This window comes from Loxodonta africana, chromosome 3 (assembly GCF_030014295.1).
Source record: "Loxodonta africana isolate mLoxAfr1 chromosome 3, mLoxAfr1.hap2, whole genome shotgun sequence".
Classification (NCBI taxonomy): Eukaryota; Metazoa; Chordata; class Mammalia; order Proboscidea; family Elephantidae; genus Loxodonta; species Loxodonta africana.
In genome coordinates, this window is record NC_087344.1 from 108,220,031 (window position 1) to 108,241,464 (window position 21,434).

Below are 21,434 nucleotides of genomic sequence, written 5' to 3' on the forward strand. Positions count from 1 at the left end.
CCACAGAAGGCCAACTGAGTGTCTGACAAATTCACTATTTAAGGGAAATTCACATGCCTAGCATAGTGGAGCCCTGGTGGTGCAACGGTTGAGGGCTCAGCTGCTAACCATCCCAGCGGCTGTGTGGGAGAAAGACCTGGAGATCTCCCATAAAGATTACAGCCTAGAACACCCCGTGGGGGCAGTTCTACTGTCACATGAGGTCCTTATGAGTCAGAATTGACTCAGTGACACCCAACATCAACTACAGCACAGTGTCCAATAAAATGAATGAATAATTGCATAGAGAACTAAGTGGAAACTGGTCAGTGTGATGGACACCTTGACATTGGGAAGCTCTTTTCATTCTCAAAATAACCGTGTGCAGTAAAAAAAAAAAGTTATTATATCCATTTTACAGATGAGGACACCAGGAGATCTAAGTTTCATTCCCAATTCTGTCACTTACATGTGTGATAATAAATCCAGAATTACCTTTGTAATGATTAGTGCCTCTGATCCTCAGTTTCCTAATGTGTTTATAGTTAGACTCAAGTGAGAGAGAGTAGTTGAAAATATATTAAAACGGTTGGACAGAACTTAATGTCATTTTTAAGCAAGAGGCAGTTCTGCATAGTGGTTAAAAGTCTTGATTCTGGAGCAGGATTACTTGGGTTTGAGCCTAGACTCTGTCACTTACTAGTTGTGTGATCTAGGGCAAATAACTTCTCTGTGCCTCAGTTTCTTTATCTGTAAAATGGGGATAATTGCATGACGTACCTCATTGGGTTATTGTAAAGACTCAAAGAATTAATACACTGAGAATGCTTTGAACAGTGCCTGACACGTTTTAAGTGCTCAATAAATTTATCTGTTGCTATTATATGTGACAGAGCTAAGAATTGAGTAGGTTTTTAAACGCTTAAGTCCCATAATATTTTCATTAGACCATGACAATCATTAGGCCTGTCCAGCAGGATAAACACAAACCTGTTTAAGAAGACAAGACTTGCACGAATGAAATAAACAGAGCACACGTATTGATAATACATAAGCCCATCCTTTTATAGCCTGGGTTGCTCAGACTTCTAGCAGGTTGTGTTTTTTGTTCTGTTTTGTTTTAATTGTGGTGAAAATATACATAACAAAACATACCTTACTTCAACAATTTCTGTGTGTAGAATTCAGTGACGTTGTGCAGTCATTCTCCCTATCCTCTTCCAAACCGTTCCACCACCATTAACATAAACTCAGTGCTCCCTAAGCAAAAATTCTCCCTTTCCCCCTCCCTTCCACCCTGTTGTTATTAGTTGCCATTGAGTCAATTCCAACTCATGGCAACCCCATGTATGCAGAGTAGACCTGCTCCTTAGGGTATTCAATGCTATGAACTTTCAGAAACAGATCACCAGGCCTGTATTCCACGGCCCCTCTGGTAGGTTCAAACTGCCAATCTTTTGACCAGCAGTCTAGTGCTGAACCATTTGTGCCTCCTCAGGACTCCCTCCTACCCTTGGTACCTACTAGTAGTCTTTGGTTCCTATGTATTTGCTTATTTCATGTCAGTGAGGTCATACAAACGTGTCCTTTTGCGACTGACTTGCTATCAAGTTTCATCCATGTTGTGGCATGCATCAGGACTTCATTTCTCTTTATGCCTGAGTAGTATTCCATCGTGTGTATATACCACATTTTGTTTATCCATACTGCTGTTGGTGGACATTTCGGTTATTTCCACCTTTTGGCTATAGTGAAAATGCTGCAATGAACATTGATGTACAGGTTTCTGTTTGCGTTCCTGCCTTCACTCCTTCTGGGTATATAACAAGGATTGGGATTGCTGGATCATATGGTAGTTCTATGTTCAACTTTTTGGAGAACTGCCAAGCTGTTTTCCATGTTGGCTCTACCATTTCACATTCCCACCAGCAATGGCTGAGAGTTCTTGTGCTCTGTTTTAGTCACTATACTTAAAGAGAATGCTACCTTAGATCACCTAGTATGCATCCAGGGAAGGTGAACAAGTCATTGAAAGGTCTGGAACTTTTTATCTAGAGACCATTTAGCCTGTAGAAGAGAATTCTAGATGAGGTTGGAGTGGGGAGGCTTGATGGCTGTTGGTGGCTTTGACTGGTACACGTGAGAGAGCATGAGTCCTTTGCGGGTCCAGAGGGTAAAACTAAGACCCCTGCATGGAAATTATAAGAAGGCAGATCTCAGCTCAATTTGATAAAGAACTTTCTTCGCGTTGATAGTCTCTAATAGAACAATCAATTGCCTCTCAAACTATTGTGCTCTCTGTCCCTTGAGTTGTTGCAGTCAAACCAGTTTTCCTTAAGGCCTGTTCTGCTCTTCAAATCAGAAACACAGTGTATCAAAAATGCCCTTGCTGAACTCTAAAACACTACAGAATTGTAAACACTTACTATAGGCTGTTTTAGGACTAAGCCTGGTGGGGCAGTTTGAACTATACAGTACCTACAATTCCTTCCTTCTAGAAATTCTATAATTCTACTCAAATATCATAAAATAGATGACAAAAGAATGTTCAACACACTTAGGAAAATAAAATGTTATTAAGTACTTTAGATATGTTCATTGAATAACATTAATATACTAATGGGTAAAATAATTAATTAAAGCTGTTTCCGTGCTTAAAAATACTTGGTTAGCTAGGATTTTGCATTTGTGTCACATTCTGGAAATAAATACTTAAAAAAAAATCAGGTTATTCACATGTATCATGAATTTTAAATGGCCCTCTCCAGTCAGTAAGGTGATTTATTGCCATTGGAACTTCACCAGCCTTCTCCCAGCATCTGGGGCAGAAGTGGGTGTCTTGGAGCAGGGCCCGAATACAGTCCAACTCCTGGATTATAAGTTGTTTGGACCAGTGCCAGAGGCAGTTCTGTCCTGTCTAGGTGAAAACTGTTCTGACCAGACAGAGCCACTCCTCTTGTGAATATGCAAACATTAAGGTATCTAGAACACCTTCCTTGATGCCTAGACCAGTTGGGCCCCTCTTGTACCAGCTCCTGTTCTCCTTCCTATATGATTGTTGTTGTCGTTAGGTACCATCGAGTCAGTTTCAACTCACAGTGACCCCATGTGTGACAGAGTAGAATTTCTCCGTAGGGTTTCCTTGGCTGTAGTCCTTATGGAAGGAGATTGCCAGGTCTTTCTTGCACAGACCGCTGGGTGGGTTCGAACTGCCAACCATTTGGTTAGCAGCGGAGAGCTTAACCAGGCAGCATTTCATTCCGTTGTGCCTAGGGTCACCATGAGTCAGGGGCTGACTCCACAGCAACTAATGACAACAAAGTTAGAACCAGGCAACAAGCCTGCCAAGGTGCGAGGTTGCTACCTTTATGGAAAGAAAAACGTTGGCTAAGTTAGATGGCGCGAGGATGTTCTACCTCCTTCACTAAGAGTGGGCTCTTCATAAGGGGAAGCCTATAGCCCCTGAAGCAGCACTTACCAAGGCCTCTGCTTTGAATCTCATACCTGGCAGAATGCAATTAAACCATTTGCCTCCTGAGCTCGTCTGAAACTTCCAGGCCTCAACATGGCACAGTGGCTGGTTGGCCACTTTCATGACTAGGGGCAGAAGAGCAGGCACTAGGAGCATAAGGCTACTCACCAGCCCATCCCAAGTGAAATGTTCCATATTCTGTGCTGTCCTTTGGGCTTCTGGGCCTAGATGTCGCCCACGAGGAATCTCTAGTTTACGGGACTGAGCTGACTGTGCCCTTGGCTCCATCTAACTCAGTCCATGAACTCAAATTGGATCTGGCACAATCATCACCCACCCGTGGCGTGCGTTCTGATCTTATTACGGTCTCTTCCGACAGTACTGGTTGCACATCTGAGCTTTATGTGCCATCTACTTGTTGGGATATTTAAGGAACTGTGGATTTTCATTGAAATTGCGCACAATTTAGTAAATTATTCTTTGACATAAAATTCCTCTTCCCAGAAAATGTTAAACCCTCGTCAGTTGTCAGTATAGGGGACCAGACCTACCTATTGACAGGGTATTAAACAATATTGGGAGTAGCCGACATGATACCATAGTTACCTAATAAGTATTGTTTCTCTTTTTCCTTAAAATTCTAGTTTGGAGTTTAAAGATATGTCATGGGCAGTATCAATGAAAGGGATTTTTTCTTCACAGGAAGTAGAAATCTGAGATTCATGGAAATAAGGAGCTTTGTCAGGCAAGAAGAGTGACTTGCCAATAAGCTTTAGGACCAACAGAAAATTGCAGTGCGGCTCTCAGAAAGCTAGAACAGTCCATCAAAAAGAGAAGAACCAAAATATACCAGATGCTGTGTTGCATCCCTTCTGACTCCTTCCCCAGGAATCTTCCAGAACTGCCAGGCTGTGAAGCCTCTGAGCTCTAACTGGAATGTGGTGAGGGAAGGAAGGAGGAGAGCTTGCCCACAGTATAATCTGGCTCTGCACTGTCAGACCCCAGTGAGCGTCTGCGGAATTGTAAGAGATGCCCAGGCTCTACGCCTGCAAAACACCAGCCTCGCATATCTGTTAAACAGCAAATTATTTACTTGTAGAAGTCAAAGGTTTTTGTTTTGTTTTGTTTCTTGAAGGCAAGTTTTGTTTCAAAAGTAGTCTGTGTTCACATGTCTGTGTGGTTATAGTGAACCCCCTGTTGGAACTTGTAAACCTCTAATCTCCTTCTCTGTTACCATGACCTGGTTTGTTTATATCACAAACTCAGGTTTATTTTGGTTTTTTTGGGTTTTTTTCTTCATACTTGGGTGTTGGGAGCAGTGACTTCCAGAAGCCAGCAACATGGCAAAAATATGCTGAGAGTTTGTAACTTAGGTCATCCCCTCACCTTCAGTCTAGACTTGAACCACCTGCAAATGAAGGAAAAGCAAGAAACGCCATCAAGAAGCCTGTATCAGATCTGAAAATGGGTGCCTTTAGTGACTCACTCGTGATGCCACATCTGTTACAATAAGAAGTCTCTTTTCTTGCAGAGAACATAAAACCCCACGTTTGTTATGAAATCCACGTGTATGCACTGTCAGGGGACCAGGCAGGATGCAGCTCCATTCGCGGTAGCTCTAAGTGCAAAGGTGAGTGTTGGGACCTTTTGCCAAATTTTGCTTTGGTTTAATGATTTGTATTTGGAGGGTGATGAAAGCCTCCTGTGTTCTACTTCTCAGCACCCTTGAATGGCCCCCATATTAATGCCATCACAGAGGAAAAGAGAGGCATTTTAATTTCATGGAACAGAATTCCAGCCCAGGAGCAAATGGGCTGCATCCTGCATTACAGGATCTACTGGAAGGAACGGGACTCTGATTCCCAACCTCGGCTCTGTGGTATGTGTGAGAACCAAATGCAGTGGGGCTTTCTTGCTTAAAAAAAGTAGGGAAAACACTGGAACGAGCATGTGCATGGGCACATATGCACACAAGTGCTAGCACTGCGCCTGGCACTTAGTAGGTACCCAGTGCTGTCAAGTCGATTCACTAAGTGAATATTTGTGAAATTAATTGAGTGAAAAAAATAAAAGACATCTAAACACATTGTTGGTTCAGTGGTAGAGTTGAGGCCTGGGTTCAATTCTCGGTCAATGCACCTCATACGCAGCTACCACCGATCTTTCATGGAGGCTTGCTTGTTGCTGTGATGTTGAACAGGCTTCAGCAGAGCTTCCAGACTAAGGTGGATGAGGAAGAAAGGCCTGGTAATCTACTTCTGAAAAACCAGCCCATGGATCACAATAGTCCAATACACAACTGATGACAGAGATGGCACAGTCAGAGACCAACTCAACAGCAGCTAACAACAACAAATTTACGCGCACACAGACATAGTCACTGAATGTGAGTTGCATGCTGAACAAATTGCTAAGAACACAGAAGTGAAAAGCGTGGACTAGACTCTCAAGTTGCTCAGTTATATGGGGAGACAGTGTTTCAGAAAGCAACAAAGGCGCCTCAGTACTACATAGGCCATGGAGGTGCACAAGTAATGCATATGGAGAACCTTTAAATCTCCACATTTGTAAATACCCATCATAACGTATTATTTTCTCCCTAAAATGATAAACTACAACATAATTAAAGCAACTCTTTATGACCCATAGTTACTCTGTGTTTAAGACTAAAACAATTAAATTCTGGCTGGAGCATTATCTGGATGATTTCATGGATCACTCATATATGTAATAGCTCCAAGTCACTTGCCAGATCTGATGTTCCATCTTTGATTTATTCAGAGCTTTATTCCCTTCCCCACCCCCTAGGTAGGAGCAAACTCTTTGGTGTAGTTCTACTCTGCACCCATGGGGTCTCCATGAGTTGGAATCAACTCAACAGGAACTAACAGCAACAACTAGGCACCTGCATTTTATAGGTTCCACAGGTGAATCTGATGCATAGCCATTCCTCTGAAAGTTTGTTGATACTGTTACACGCATCAATGGCAAGCTGCCCCCCTTTACTGGAATACACATTGTACTTTGTTACTGCTTGGTTACTCTCGAGGAGATGAATTGACACAGTGGCTGCAACAATGGGCTCAAGCATTAACCGTTTCAAGGATAGCACAGGACTGGGCAGCATTTCCGTTCTGTTGTACGTAGGGTTGCTGTGAGTCGGAACCAACTTGATGGTGCCTAACAACAACAATGACAACTTGATTGTCTTCACCAACAGACTCCAAGCATTATGAAGGCAGAAGTCATGGCAATTTTTGTTCACTATTGTCTCCCCTGTACCTATAATAGGGCCAGGCACATAGTAGGTGCTTCATCAATACTGAATTTGTTGAATAACAAATGGTTGAACTCTGTGAAGTACCTGGGTGGTGCAAATGGTTAACCCACTTGGCTGCCAACGAAAAGGTTCGAGGTTCAAGTCCACCCAGGGATGTCTTGGAAGAAAGGCCTGGTAATCTACTTCCAAAAAAATCAGCTGTTGAAAACCCTGTAAAACATAATTCTGCGCTGACACACATGAGGTCACCATGAGTCAGAATTTACTTGATGGCGACCAGTTTTTGTTTTGGCTTGGTGTTGAATACTGCTCCCACGCTTCGTCAAACAAGTGGAGATTGTTACGTAAAAACTCATTTTCAGCAACAGTGCAGCTATTTTTCTTGATACCACTAGACCTTCCTATCAGCAGCCTTTTTGAGGATTGGCAACTATCACATCTTCCTAAACTGGTGCCTTTGTCATTTAACCACCCTTAGCCTAATGTTTCAGACTGCCAAGGACTGGATGGCCCTCTTCATCTCTGCCAGACATAAAAGCCCAGAAATCAGCAGGACTGGTTTTTCCTGTCTGACTTCTTTCTCTCAATATTCAGCTCACCCTAAGCTGGCACTGTCACCCTCCTCACTGCTCCCCATATAGAGCTACTATTCATGTTCTTCAGATATACCCATGTGTGTGTGTATATATATACACTTTTTCAGTCCAGCAAAATCTTCCAGATGCCTTTCCTGTTCCAATGTCCTGTTTCACCCCCATGGCTAAGGATGTCTTTATGCAGCTGGACAGTTAACTCCCTGATGCTACTGATGCTTTGCTGCAGCAAGATGAGCAGAAGATCTCTCTGAAATTAATAATTTAATCTCCTGCCTTAGGAAGTAAAGGGTTTTTGAGCTTAATCATTTGGCTTAAATGTGTGCAAGCAATTTCATCAGGCTAGAGAAGTCTTGGGAATTTTCCACAAGGTACTACTTCTCTCAACAGGATGTGAAATGTAGAAATTGCTCTGAGGCACACAGCTGTTAAATGATCTGTTCCGGCCTCAGCCCCTTTGGATAGAGTAGAGCTAATATTAACGGGATCCATCTTGTTGCTACCAGAGAGTAAGCTGAGACAGGATAGTGTAAGAAACCCTCTAATCGTGAGCTCTTTGAGGCAGATTCTGTGCTTTGGTGTATTTAGGGCCTCGTCCAGAGTGGGTGCTTGTGATCGTTAAGGTTGTGTGTCAACTTGGCGGGGCCGTGATTCTCAGTGGTTTGGCAGTTATGATGTAGTTTGGCAGTCATATAAAGATGTAATCACTTCCATGATGAGATCCGGTATAGTGTGATCACCTCCATGATGGGATTTGCTGTGAGTGACCAATCAGTTGAAAGGGAGTTTCCTTGGGAGTGTGGCCTGCATCCAGTATAGGTGGACTTTCTGGCAAGGTTCTTGGGCTTTTGCTTGCTCTGGATCTTGCAGCTGGCTCCTGTTCATCTGACCTCCTGTTCATGGGACTTGAGCTAGCAGCTGACCTGCCAATCTTGGGATTTGTTAGCCTCCACAGCCTGTGAGCCGGAGGCCTGTTGACTGACCTGCTGATCTTGGGTTCGCCACCCCCTGCAGATACACGACTCAGGAGGAGCCTTCAGCCTGACCCACAGACTTGGGACTTTCTAGCCCCTACAACTGTGTGAGCAGTTTCCTTGACATAAGTCTCTCTCTCTCTCTGTAAATAAATACAGTTAAATCATCTATATATAGACTATGTATAGTCTATATATATAGACACTTCACTGATTTTGCTTCTCTAGAGAACCCAGCCTAAGACATTTGGTACCAAGAGTGGTTCTAGAGAAACAAAATTATGAATTTTCTAAATTGATTCTCAAGTCTGGTTAGTCTTAAAGATGTTGGTGAGTCTGCTCCCAGCAAAAAAAAAAAAAAAAAAAGTATAGAGGGCACTGCTAATCCATGGCATGAGGTGGCCATAGAAATACACAAAATATCACCACAAATAGACCAGGTATTGGTGAGAGGCAAGGCTTTGGGTGATCGCATGTTTGATACCTTTCTATAATTCTGTCATAATGAGATGTATCAGGAAGCTGGTTGGTTGCTCCTACTTTCGCTAGACAAAGTGGTGAAAAGAAAGAGATGAGCGCAGGGCTTCACAGTCAAAGCTCAAGTGCCACATAAATGAACCCAAAGTTTCCACTTGTGCCTTGAAAGAAAGCTTTATTCCTTGTAGTAACAGAGCTGATATTGCCAAAAACCAAACCCAGAGTCTTATCGTGAGAGTGGCTGAAATACAAGACCAGCTTAATTCCCAACCTCGAATGTTGTCTGAAGTTAAAGTGAAGGCATTGATTGGGAAGAAATGGGATCTTAAAACTTGGGATGGGGACCTCATGTCACCAAGAAAGAAGCACCAGGTGTGGAGTGCATCCTTTGGACCTGGGGCCCCTGTGATGAGAAGCTCCTAGATCAGGGGAAGATTAATGACAAGGACCTTCCCCCAGAGCCAATGCAGAGAGAAAGGCTTCCCCAGGAGCTGGCACCCTGAATTCGGACTTCTAGCCTCCTAGACTGTGAGAGAATAAATTTCTGTTTCTTAAAGCCACCCACTTGTGATATTTCTGTTACAGCAGCACTAGATAACTAAGACAGTGCTCAATAAATATTTGTGAACGTCAAAATAAATCCAGCAAACAGGTTCATCGTTTGACCTTCCTTGGGGTTTGTGAGCCAGTGTATGATGTTCAGGCACAAAATGGTGAGCTCTAATCTTCACTTTCATCTCCAGCTCAAGAGCAGGTCTGCTGAAGTTCTGGCCTTGATTTTATCGTCCTACCCAGCTTTTGAGATGTCACTCCAAAACCCAGGACTGGCAGATCACTGGAAGAGAAGATTGCTTACTTACTAAAGGCTCCCATCACTCATGTTTCTTCCAGGAGAAAAAGAGCCTCAGCACATTGCTCAAAAAACTCAGTCTTCCCCACGGAGAGCCTGCAAGGGTGTTGAGAGCATAAGGAACTAGGTTTAGCCTAACAAAATGAATCAAATCTAAGTACCATTGCTCCAATTCTTAATAATTTTATGTCAATTGAAGCAGATCCATCATATTAAGTCCTCTAAGCTCAGAACCATCAGTCAAAAAAAGAAAAGCTCAAAATCAGAATTAATAAATGTTACTTAAATGCCTATTTTATTGGTCCCAACCTACCTGGATTAAAGGAGAATGAAAAACATCAAAGCCACAATGAAAATATTAGCCCAAGAGACATAAAGGGCCACATAAACCAGAGACCCAATCAGCCTGAGACCAGAAGAACTAGGTGGTGCCCAGCTACCACCAATGACTGCCCTGACAGGCAACACAACAGACAGTCCCTGACAGAGCCGGAGAAAAGTGGGGTGCAGAACTCAAATTCTAGCAAAAAGACCAGACTTAATGGTCTGACTGAGACTGGAGGGACCCCAGAAGACATGGCCCGCAGACTCTCTATTAGCCCAGAACCGAAACCATTCCTGAAGCCAACTCTTCACAGAAAGATTAAACTGGACTGTAAAACATAAAATGATACTCTTGAAGAGAGTGCTTCAACTCAGGTAGAAAAAAAGGTAGATACATGAGACTAAATCGGCAGCTCCTGTCCAGAGGCGAGATGAGAAGGCAAAAACGGGCAGGGGCTGGTTGAATGGACACAGGAAATCTGGGGTGGAAAGGATGAGTGTGCTGTCACATTATAGGGAGAGCAACTAGGTTCACATAACAATGTGTGTATAGACTTTTGTATGAGAAACTTACTCGAACTATAAACTTTCACTTAAAGCACAATAAAAAAAAAAAAGCAAGAAAAAAAGTCTTTTTTATTACTTGCTAAACTTAGCTGTCTTAAAAATTCCATTACCTTGAAAACAGTTTGTACATTTCATCCCCCCAAAAGAATTTTCAAATATACCTGATAAATGTGTGAAAAATTAGTCATAGGAAATAAAAGTTTACTGCAGCTCAGTAATTTCAAAAGCCAAATGTTAAAAAATCTTTCAAAAGATTTTACTGGAGAAAAAAATGACATTTAGTTTGTCTGATGTGCTGTGGAGTAGGGCCTCCTTAAGAAAGACTATCTAGGGCCTATTAAAGTTTTAAGTACTGAGGAATTAGAACTATTTTAGAATAGCAATGTGTTTTTGTTTTTGTTTTCCTTTCAAATTATATGAAGCATTAAAAGATAAAAATGAGTAAAACCCACATTTAAGCATTTCTTCTAAAATGTGCCTTTCTTCTTTTATCATGACCCTCCTTTCAGAAATTCCCTATAAAAGGGTATCCCAAAATTCACACCTAATAAACAGCCTGCAGCCCGGAGTGACATACATCCTGTGGATGACAGCTCTGACAGCTGCTGGTGAGAGCCCCGGAGGAAATGAGAGGGAATTTTATCTGCAAGGTAAGAGACCACTTTAAAATGGCAAGCGCACCCTGAATTCTGAATGTGCACCCCCACTACATTCAGCATGGAGATTATCAGACTTTTTTTAATTCACTGATTTCTTGCTGCTACATGTCTGCACATGTTCTCTCCCAGGAGTGCTCTAACACTTCATTGTCTTCTTGGAGACAGTGTCTCTTTATTTTTCAAAACTCAGCAGAAATGTTTCCTCCTCAGGAAGCCTTCCCAAATGCACCTCCCCAAATGTACCTCCATACTTCCTTCATAATCCACAATGGCACTTATTACACACTTGACCCCCACTCCTCACTCTGAATCCAGTAACTAGGGCAGGGACTGATAACTGTTTATCTCTGTCGCCAAGGCCTAGAATAACATGCTCACAAAGTATCTGTCCAATGAATAATGAGAATAACACCAACAATAAAAACAGCAACTGTGTATCAGGTGGCTATTACGTGCCAGTCATTGTGTCAAGTGCTATGCACATCTTTGATCTTTTCATCCCTATAACAACCATGTAAAGTGCCTGGCCCATACTACCAGGCACTCAGTGTGAAATGAATAAAGGAATGGCAGATAACTATGCCTTTTTACAAGTGAGGGAACCAAAGTACAGAATAGTTACCCAAGGTCATAGAGGTGGTAAGTGGCAGAATTATGAATCCAACTCAGATTTGAGTTATGTAAATTAATTTAACTTTGAGTATCTAAGTGGCCCAGCTAGCATGGACTTCCCTCCTCCCGCTAAATTAGCACAGTTCTCTTTGGTAAGGCTTGCTTGCCTCTGGTCCAAGCATAAAACAAGTGTTCTTGCTTTGCGACGTGGAGCATCTAATTCATCATTCAGGACCTTGCTCTGTGCCAGGTACCTCTCCAATGGGGAAATTGACATGCCCATTTCTCATCTCCTCAGCACTCTTGTGAAGATTAACTTGTGAGCAGTTAATGTGGATTAAGTCCTCAGCATCTTTCTACAAGTGGTGCTCCAAACTTGTCCCATCTGCCCAGGAAGGAAGGCAGATGCTGAAGAAATGTCACATTGTGCCAACTGTGGGGCTGGTAACAAGGCTACCTTCCATTAACTCCCCAGTTCAGGCCCTGTCAACACACCTCTCACAGTGGCTAACTGGTTCAAGCCCGTCCCCACACCTCACCCCCCCCCCCCCAGCCAGAAGACTCCTTTTGTAAGACATCTAATCCTGATATTCCACCTCTTGCTGTAATCCATCAGAGGTTCCCCAGGGCCTTCAAGCTAGAATTCAAGCTCTTTAGTTACCAGTCCCTGCATGATCTGGCTTTACCCCTGCTACATACCCCATCATTCTGTATGCTAAAGCAAGATCAGACTCCTTGCAGTTTCCTGCTGTGCTCCTTCCAGGCCTTTGCACACTTTCCTTTGTCTAGTCTGCTCTTCCTGAACTTGTCCGCTTACCCGACTCCTATGCATCCTTCAACTCTAAACTTTTGACATTGTCTGTTGTGAACCTTCCTGAGCTGTTTATGAGGAGTTTCCCATGCTGTTCTCTGCTGCAGTGCCGTGTCCATGCCCCTGTTTTTTCACCTGCCCCATGGCATTGTGGTTTATGGTTTATACATTTACACATCTGTCTCCCATACTATTTTTATGACTTCTTAAGACAGCAGACCCCATGTCCTATTCATCTTTGTATCCCGGCCCCTGATAGAACTGGGTGAGTACTCAGTAAATGTTGGATGAATGAATGAATGATTTCAACAAGTGGTGAAATGCTGTATTTCTTTTCATAGGAAGGAACAGGGACAACTTCTAAGACCTTAGTTAGATAGAGGGCCTATCCAATGGTTTGGTAAAATTAATAGTTACTGCTTCTTGAGGGCCTCCTATGTCCAGACACTCTGCAATGTACTTTACACCATCTCTAATCCTCACAACACCCTGCAAGGTAGACATCATCATTCACATTTTATAGATCATGAAACTGAGGTCCCAGTATTATGCGTCTGTTAGTGGCAGAAAAAGACCAGGACTCAGGGTTCTCAATTCACAACCAGTGCCTAGTATACCACACCCCATTTTCGTCTGTCCCTTCTTCCTTAGAGCCATGGTATCATCACCCTTAGGGCCAGCTGAATGGACATAAACTAGTTGGCCTTGTTCCTGAGGCCAGCCACCCAGGAGCTGTGGGTAGGGACCAGAGGGTTCACACAACAGTCAGTATTTTGAAATGTTCATTGAAAAGAACTCAGTGAAGGATTTGCTAACTTTTTAGGTAAAGCCAATTGGAGCGCATTTGTGGCACCAAGTATTTGCATCGCTGTCATCACGGTCGGCATTTTCTCAGTGTGTTACTACCGGCAAAAGTGAGTTGGTTACACCTGCCAATTTGGTAAATGTCTGCTTTTAAACGGTAATAACTGTTGCTGCTAACTGTCAGAGAAATGAACACGCTCCTGTATTGTTGATGGAAGACTAAATTTATTCAGCCTCCCTGGGTGACAAAAGATTTTTAAAATATTATGCCTTCTGACCTAACAGTTCCTTAGGAGAAGTTTATTCTAAGTATATCATAGATGTATGCAGATATTTAATGTCAAATATGTTCACTGAAATATTGCTCATAAAAGGAAAAAAAACGAAACCTAATGGTTTAATAAATCACAATACATCCCATACTATAGCAATAGTAGGCCTCCAATGAAGATAATGTAGAAGAAAATTAAATAGCATAGAAGGATATTTGCTATATTATATATATATATATAAAAGAAAAGCAGGTTGCAAAACAATACGTACTTGCATTTTTTAAAAAAAATAGTGTGTATACACATACATACGTGCATATACACGATATGTTAGTTAGCACCAATTTGGTTGTATGTATCATAAAAGCCAAAATAATATGGTTTAAACTACCTAACATTTTCTCACTCAGGTAAAGGAAGTAAACTCTATTAAAGGGCTGGTGTGGTAGTTCCATAGTCATCAGGGACCTAGGCTTGAACTATCCTTCTGGTCCACCATCCTAATGTTGGCTTCCATCCTCAAACATCCCTCATGGTCCAATGGCTGCAGAAACTGTGACTACAAAAAGAAGGAAGGAAGGTGCCCACACTTCCCTTTTGAGGAGCTTTTAAGAAGTCACTCATGACACTTCTGGTTACATCTCATTGGCCAGCACTTAGTGAGACAAGGGAAGGCCAAAGTGTGTTCTTTTAGTCGGGCCAATTGTCACCCAAAAATCAGGCTTCTCTTCCTAAAGAAGAGGGGAAAATTGGTACTGGGTGGCATTTAGCTCTCCCTGCCCCAAGGATGGGTCCCTAGGTGGTGCAAATGGCTTGTACTTTACTAACTTAAAGGTTGACAATTGAGACTCACCCAGAGGCACCATGGAAGGGAGGCTTGGTGATCTGCTTCCATAAAGATTACAGCAAGAAAACCCTATGAAGCAGTTCTACTCTGCAACACATGGGGTAGCCATGAGTTGGAATCAACTCAGCAGCAATGGGTTTGGTTGGTTGGTTGGTTGTTTTTCCCCAAGGGTATACACCAAAATATTAATGTGATTATATCAGAGGATAGGAGCATAGATGATTTTAGATCCAATTAACTGTATTTTCTAAAATTTATTTAGTAAACATGTATTATTTTGTAAAGAGAGAATTTCTTTTTTTAATGAGTTATTTTTCAGATGCTGTGTAAAGTAACAGAAGAGCTCAAATTAAACTAGCTGAAAGTCATTCTCCTAGTCATTAAACTTGTCTGAAAGGCTTTACATTTATTGAAGATCCAATGTGTGATGTTGTCGTTGTTGTTAGGTGCTGTTGTGTCAGTTCTGACTCATAGTGACCGTATGCACAACAGAATGAAACACTGCCCAGTCCTGTGCCATCCTCGCAATTGTTGCTATGCTTGAACCCATTGTTGCAGCCACTTTGTCGATCCATCTCGTTGAGGGTCTTCCATTTTTTCACTGACCCTCTACTTTACTTTACAACATGTGATAGATGCTTCAAAACACAATGCTCTTTGGGTAGATTTTGAAAAACTTTAACTCAAAAACGGTCAACTAGGATCACATGTATCATCTTCTGGGTAGGAGTGAGTATGAGTCAGGTTAAAGGCTAAACTGCTGTAACAAAGTGAACCCAAAAAACAGTGGCTTAAATACAATAGAAGTTTAATTCTCTCTCATGTAATAGTCCTGAAGTAAGTCATCCAGGCTGGTGGGCAGCTCTGCTCCAGAATCATTTAGGGACACAGTTTTCTTTTGTCTTTTAGCCCATCAATAAGGTGGCATTGTCCTCATCTGCATGGCCTATACTAGGTCACAGGCACCCCTGCTCACATTTGTTTGGAGAGAAATTAGTCACATGGCCATGTTTCTGGTTTCAAAAGTTTTGAATGCCACCACAAAAAAAACAAAAAAACAGTATGATAGCAATAAACTTATACCGACAATTACACTGAAGGTAATGGCTTAAATGCACCTGTAAAGAGACAGAGAGTGGCAGAATGGATTAAAAAAGCACAACCATCAATATGCTGTCTGCAAGAGACACATCTTAGACACAAAGACATAAATATATTAAAAATCAAAGGATGGAAAATATATATCAAGCAAACAATAACCAAAAAAAAGGCAGGGGTGCCAATACTAATCTCAGATAAAATAGACTTTAAGGTAAAATCAACCATAAATGACAAGAAAGTACATTAAATAAAGATTAAAGGGATAATACACCAAGAAGACATAACCTTAATAAATATCTACACAGCTATTGACAGGGCTCCAAAATACATAAAACGAAGTCTAACAGCCCTGAAAAGAAAAATAGACAGTTCCACAATAATAGTAGAAGACTTCAAGAGACCACTCTTGGTAAAGGACAGAACATCTAGAAAGACACTCAACAAAGATACAGAAGATCTAGAGGCCAAATCAACCAACTTGACCTCATAAACACATGTAGAGCGCTCCACCCAATAGCAGCAAAGTATACATTCTTTCCAATGCACATGGAATGTTCTCCAGAATAGATCACAAAGCAACCCTCAATAAAATCTAAAGCATTGGAATTATATAAAGCATTCTACCTGATCATGCCATAAAAGTAGAAATCGATAACAGGAAGAATAAGAAAAAAAAATTAAATACATGGAAATTGAATAATAATTTGCTTAAAAACAACTGGGTAATAGAAATCAAAGAGGGAATAAAAAATTACTAGAATCAAATGAAAATGAAAACACATCATATCAAAACCTTTGGGACACAGCAAGGACAGTGCTCAGGGGTCAATTTACAGCAATAAATACACACATCAAAAAAGGAGAACGGGCCAAAATCAAAACGTTAGCCCTAAGACTCGAACAAACAGAAAGAGACCAACAAAATAAGCCCACAGCCACCAGAAGAAAGGATATGGTAAAGACGAGAACAGAAATAAATGAAACAGAGAACATAAAAACAATAGAATCAACAAGACCAAAAGTTGGTTCTTTGAAAAGATCAACAAAATCGACAAATCATGGGCCAAATTGACAAGAGAAAAACAGGAGAGGAAGCAAATAACCCAAATAAGAAATGACATGGGGGACATGACAACAAACCCAACTAAAATAAAAAAGATGATAACAGAATTCTGTGAAAAGTTGTTCTCCCACAAATTTGAAAACCTAGAGGAAATGGACAAATTTCTAGAAACACACCACGTACCAAAACTAACACAAGCTGAAATAGAAAATCTGAACAGATCCATAATAAGAGAAGAGCTTGAGAAGGTAATACAAAGCAAAAACAAAACAACAACAACAACAACAAAAAACTCCAAACAACAACAACAAAAAAGCCCTGGCCTGAATGGCTTCACTAGAGAATTCTACCAAACATTTAGAGTAGAGCTCACACCAGTACTACACAACCTATTTCAGAACACAGAAAAGGAAGGAATACTCCTGACTTCATTCTACGAAGTCAGCATAACCTTGATATCAAAACCAGGCAAAACAACAAAAAAAGGAAATTACAGACTAATATCTCTCATGAATATAGATGCAAAAATTCTCAACAAAATTCTAGCCAAAAGAATACACCATGACCAAGTGGGATTCACAGCAGATATGCAAGGATGGTTCAACATTAGAAAATCAATGAATGTAATACATCACATAAATCAAAGAATCATATGATCATCTCAATCAGTGCAGAAAAGGCATTCGACAAAGTCCAACAACCATTCCTGATAAAAACTCTCAATAAGATGGGTATAGAAGGGAAATTCCTCAACATAATAAAGGACATCTATACAAAACCAATAGCCAACATCATTCTTAATGGAGAGAGGGTGAAAACATTCTCCTTGAGAACAGGAACAAGACAAGGATATTCTTTATCACCACTCCTATTTAACATTCTGCTGGAAGTCCTAGCTAGATCAAAAAGGCAAGAAAAAGAAATAAAGGGCATCCAAATTGGTAATGAAGAAGTAAAATGGTCCCTGTTTGCGGATGATATGATACTATACATAGAAAACCCAATAGATTCTACCAGAAAACTACTGGAACTAATAGAAAGACTGAGCAGAGTATATAAGATAAACACATAAAAATCATTTGGATTCCTATACACCAATAAAAAGAATGACAAAAAGGAAATCAGGAAAACACTACCATTTATAATAGCCCTTAAAAAAATGAAATACTTAGGAATAAATCTAACCAGGGATACAAAAGACCTATACAAAGAAAACTGTAAGACACTACTGCAAGAAACCTAAAGAGATCTACATAAATGGAAAAGCACATGCTGCTCATGGATAGGTAGGCTCAACAGTGTGAAAATGACAATTCTACCCAAAGCAATCTACAAATGCAATGCAATCCCTATCTAAATACCAATAACATTCTTTAAAGAGATGGAAAAACTCATCATTAGCTTTATATGGAAAGGGAAGAGGCCCTGGGTAAGTAAAGCACTATTGAAGAAGAAGAAAAAAGTAGGAGGACTTGCACTACTTGACCTCAGAACCTACTGTACAGCTACGGTAGTCAAAACAGCCTGGTGCTGGACGACAGATACATTGACTAAAGGAACAGAATTGAGAACCCAGATGCAAATTCATCCATCTGCAGTCACCTGATCTTCAACAAGGGCCCAAAGTCCATCAAATTGGGAAAAGTCAGTCTTTTTTAACAAATGTTGCTGGCAAAACTGGATGTCCATCCACAAAAAAAAAAAAAAAAAAAGACCCATATCTCACACCATACACAAAAATTAATTCAAAATGGATCAAAGACCTAAATATAAAACCAAAAACTATAAAGATCATAGAAGAAAAAATAGGATCAACACTAGAGGCCCTAATACATGGTATTAACAGGATACAAAACATAACTAACGACACACAAACTCCAGAAGATAAGCTAGATAACTGGGATCTTCTAAGAATTAAACACCTAGGCTATCGAAAGACTTCACCAAAAGAGTAAAAAGAGGACCTATAGACTGGGAACAAATTTTTGGCTATGACAAACCTGACAAAGATCTAATCTTTAAAATTTCTAGGAAAATCCAACATCTGTACAACAAAAAGACAAATAATCCAATTATAAAATGGGCAAAGGAAATGAAAAGACGCTTCACAAAAAGAAGACATTCAAGTGGATAACAGACACATGAGGAAATGCGCACAATCACCAGCCGTTAGAAAAATGCAAATCAAAACCGCAATGAGATACCATCTCACCCTAGCATTACTGGAACGAATCAAAAAAAAAAAAAAAAGAAAGAAAAGAAATGTGGGAGAGGTTGCAGGGAGATTGGAACTCTTATGCAGTGCTGGTGGGAATGCTAAATGGTACAACCATTTTGGAAAATAATATGGTGTTTCTTTAGAAAGCTACAAATAGAAATATGATCCAGATGGATGTCCAGCTGTAAAAAAATGAGACAGGACTCATACCTCACATCATACACAAAAACTAACTCAGAATGAATCAAAGACCTAAATATAAAACCTAAAACAATAAAGATTATAGAACAAAAAATAGAGACAACACTAAGGGCCCTAATCCCGTTGCCGTCGAGTCAATTCCAACTCATAGCAACCCTATAGGACAGAATAGAGGTTCCAAGGAGCGGCTGGTGGATTCAAACTGCCGACCTTTTGATTAGCAGCCAAGTTCTTAATCACTGCATCACCGGGGCTTCAGGGGACCGAATACATGGCATAAATACAATACAAATCATAACTAACAATGTACAAACACCAGAAGATAAACTAGATAACTGGGAGCTCCTAAAAATTAAATAGTTACATTCATTGAAAGGCTTCTTCACCAAAGAGTAAAAAAAGAGAACCTATAGACTGGGATAAAAAATTGGCTGACATATCCGACAAGGGTCTAATCTCTAAAATCTACAGACTACTTCAACACCTAAATAACAAAAAGACAAATAATCCAGTTAAAAAAATGGGCAAAGGATAGAAGCAGACATTTCGCCAAAGAAGATATTCAGGCAGCTAACAGACACCATTAGAGAAATGCAAATCAAAACTACAATGAGATACCATCTCACCCCAACATTACTGGCACTAATCAAAAAAAAGAAAATAACAAATGTTGGAGAGGTTCCAGGGAGACTGGAACTCTTATATACTGCTGGCAGGATTGTAAAATGGTACAACTACCCTGAAAAACAACACGGTGCATCCTTAAAAAGCTAGAAATAGAAATACCACAGGATCCAGCAATCCCACTCCTAGGAATATGTCCTGAGAAATAAGAGCCTTCACACGAATAGACATACACACAGCCATGTTCACTGCAGCATCATTCACAATAGCAAAAAGATGGGAACAACCTAAGTGCCCGTAAACAGATAAATGGATAAACAAATTATGGTACATATACACAATGGAATACTATGCAACAATAAAGAACAATGATGAATCTGTGAAACATCCTACTACATGGATGAATCTGGAGGGGCATTATGCTGAGTGAAATAAGTCAATCACAAAAGGACAAATATTGTATGAGACCACTATTAAAGAAAACAAAACAAGAAAAGGTTCATACCCAGAAAAAAAGCAACCTTTGATGGTTACAAGAGAGGGGAGGGGTGGGGAGGAGAAATCACTAATTAGATAGACAAGTGTTAACTTTGATGAAGGGAAAGATGACACACCGTATAGGGGCAGTCAACACAACTTGAACAAGGCAAAGTCATAGAAGCTTTCTTGACACATCAAGCACCTTGAGGGCTGGGGACCATGGTCTCAGTGGATATCTAAGTCAATTGGCATACCATAGTTCATAAAGAAAATGTTCTACATCCTACTTTGGTGGGAAGCACCTGGGATCCTACAAGCTGGAGCAGCCATCTAAGATACGTCTGTTGGTCCCAGCATGTTTAGAGCAAAGGAGAATGAAGAAAACCAAAGACACAAGGAAAATACTAGTCCAAAGGACTGATGGATCACATGAACCACAACCTCCACCAGCTTGATCCCAGAAGAACTAGATGGTGCCCAGCAACCACCAACAAGTGCTCTGACAGGGATCACAATAGAGGATCCTGGACAGAGCAGGAGAAAAATGTAGAAGAAATTCAAATTCAAAAAAACAAGACCAGACTTACTGGTCTGACAGAGACTGGAGGAACCACTGAGACTATGGTCCCCAGACACCCTACTAACTCAGAACTGAAGCCACTTGTAAAGGCCATCTTTCATTCAGTGATTAGACAGGCCTATAAACAAACAATAATACACATGAGGAACGTGCTTCTTCGTTCAACCAAGAATATGAGACCAAAAGGGCCACACCAGCCCCCCAAAAAAGACGAGACGGCAGGAAGGGACAGGAAAACTGTAGGAATGGACACGGGTGGAAAGGGAAAGGGGGAGAGTGCTGACACATTGCAGGGATTGCAACCAGCGTCACAAAACCATGTTGGCTTAGTCATCTTGGGCTGCTATAACAGAAATACCACAAGTGGACAAGTGGGTGGCTTTAACAAAGAGAAATTTATTTCTTCACCGTAAAGTGGGCTAAAAGTTCAAATTCAGGGTGTCAGCTCCAGGGGAAGGCTTTCTCTCTCTGTCAGCCTTCTCATCAATCTTCCCCTGGATTAGGAGCTTCTCCACGCAGGGACCCCGGGTCCAAAGACATGCTCTGCTCCTGGCACTGCTTTCTCGGTGATTTGAGGTCCCCAACTCTCTGCTTGCTTCCCTTTCCTTTTACCTGTGAGATAAAAGGTGGTGCAGGCCACACCCCA

At 41.0% G+C, this 21,434-nt stretch overlaps 1 protein-coding gene across 6 annotated transcripts in view; it reads left to right on the top strand.

Annotated features, from left to right (window-relative positions):
- Positions 1–21,434, top strand: part of IL12RB2 (interleukin 12 receptor subunit beta 2) — a 107,345-nt gene that overhangs the window by 63,849 nt on the left and 22,062 nt on the right. For all 6 annotated transcript variants that reach the window (XM_064282112.1, XM_064282111.1, XM_064282113.1 and 3 more), the window contains 4 exons: positions 4,983–5,081; positions 5,172–5,330; positions 11,026–11,166; positions 13,422–13,512. In XM_064282112.1, the coding sequence (XP_064138182.1) occupies positions 4,983–5,081; positions 5,172–5,330; positions 11,026–11,166; positions 13,422–13,512 (490 nt within the window). The remainder of the gene's footprint in view (positions 1–4,982; positions 5,082–5,171; positions 5,331–11,025; positions 11,167–13,421; positions 13,513–21,434) is intronic.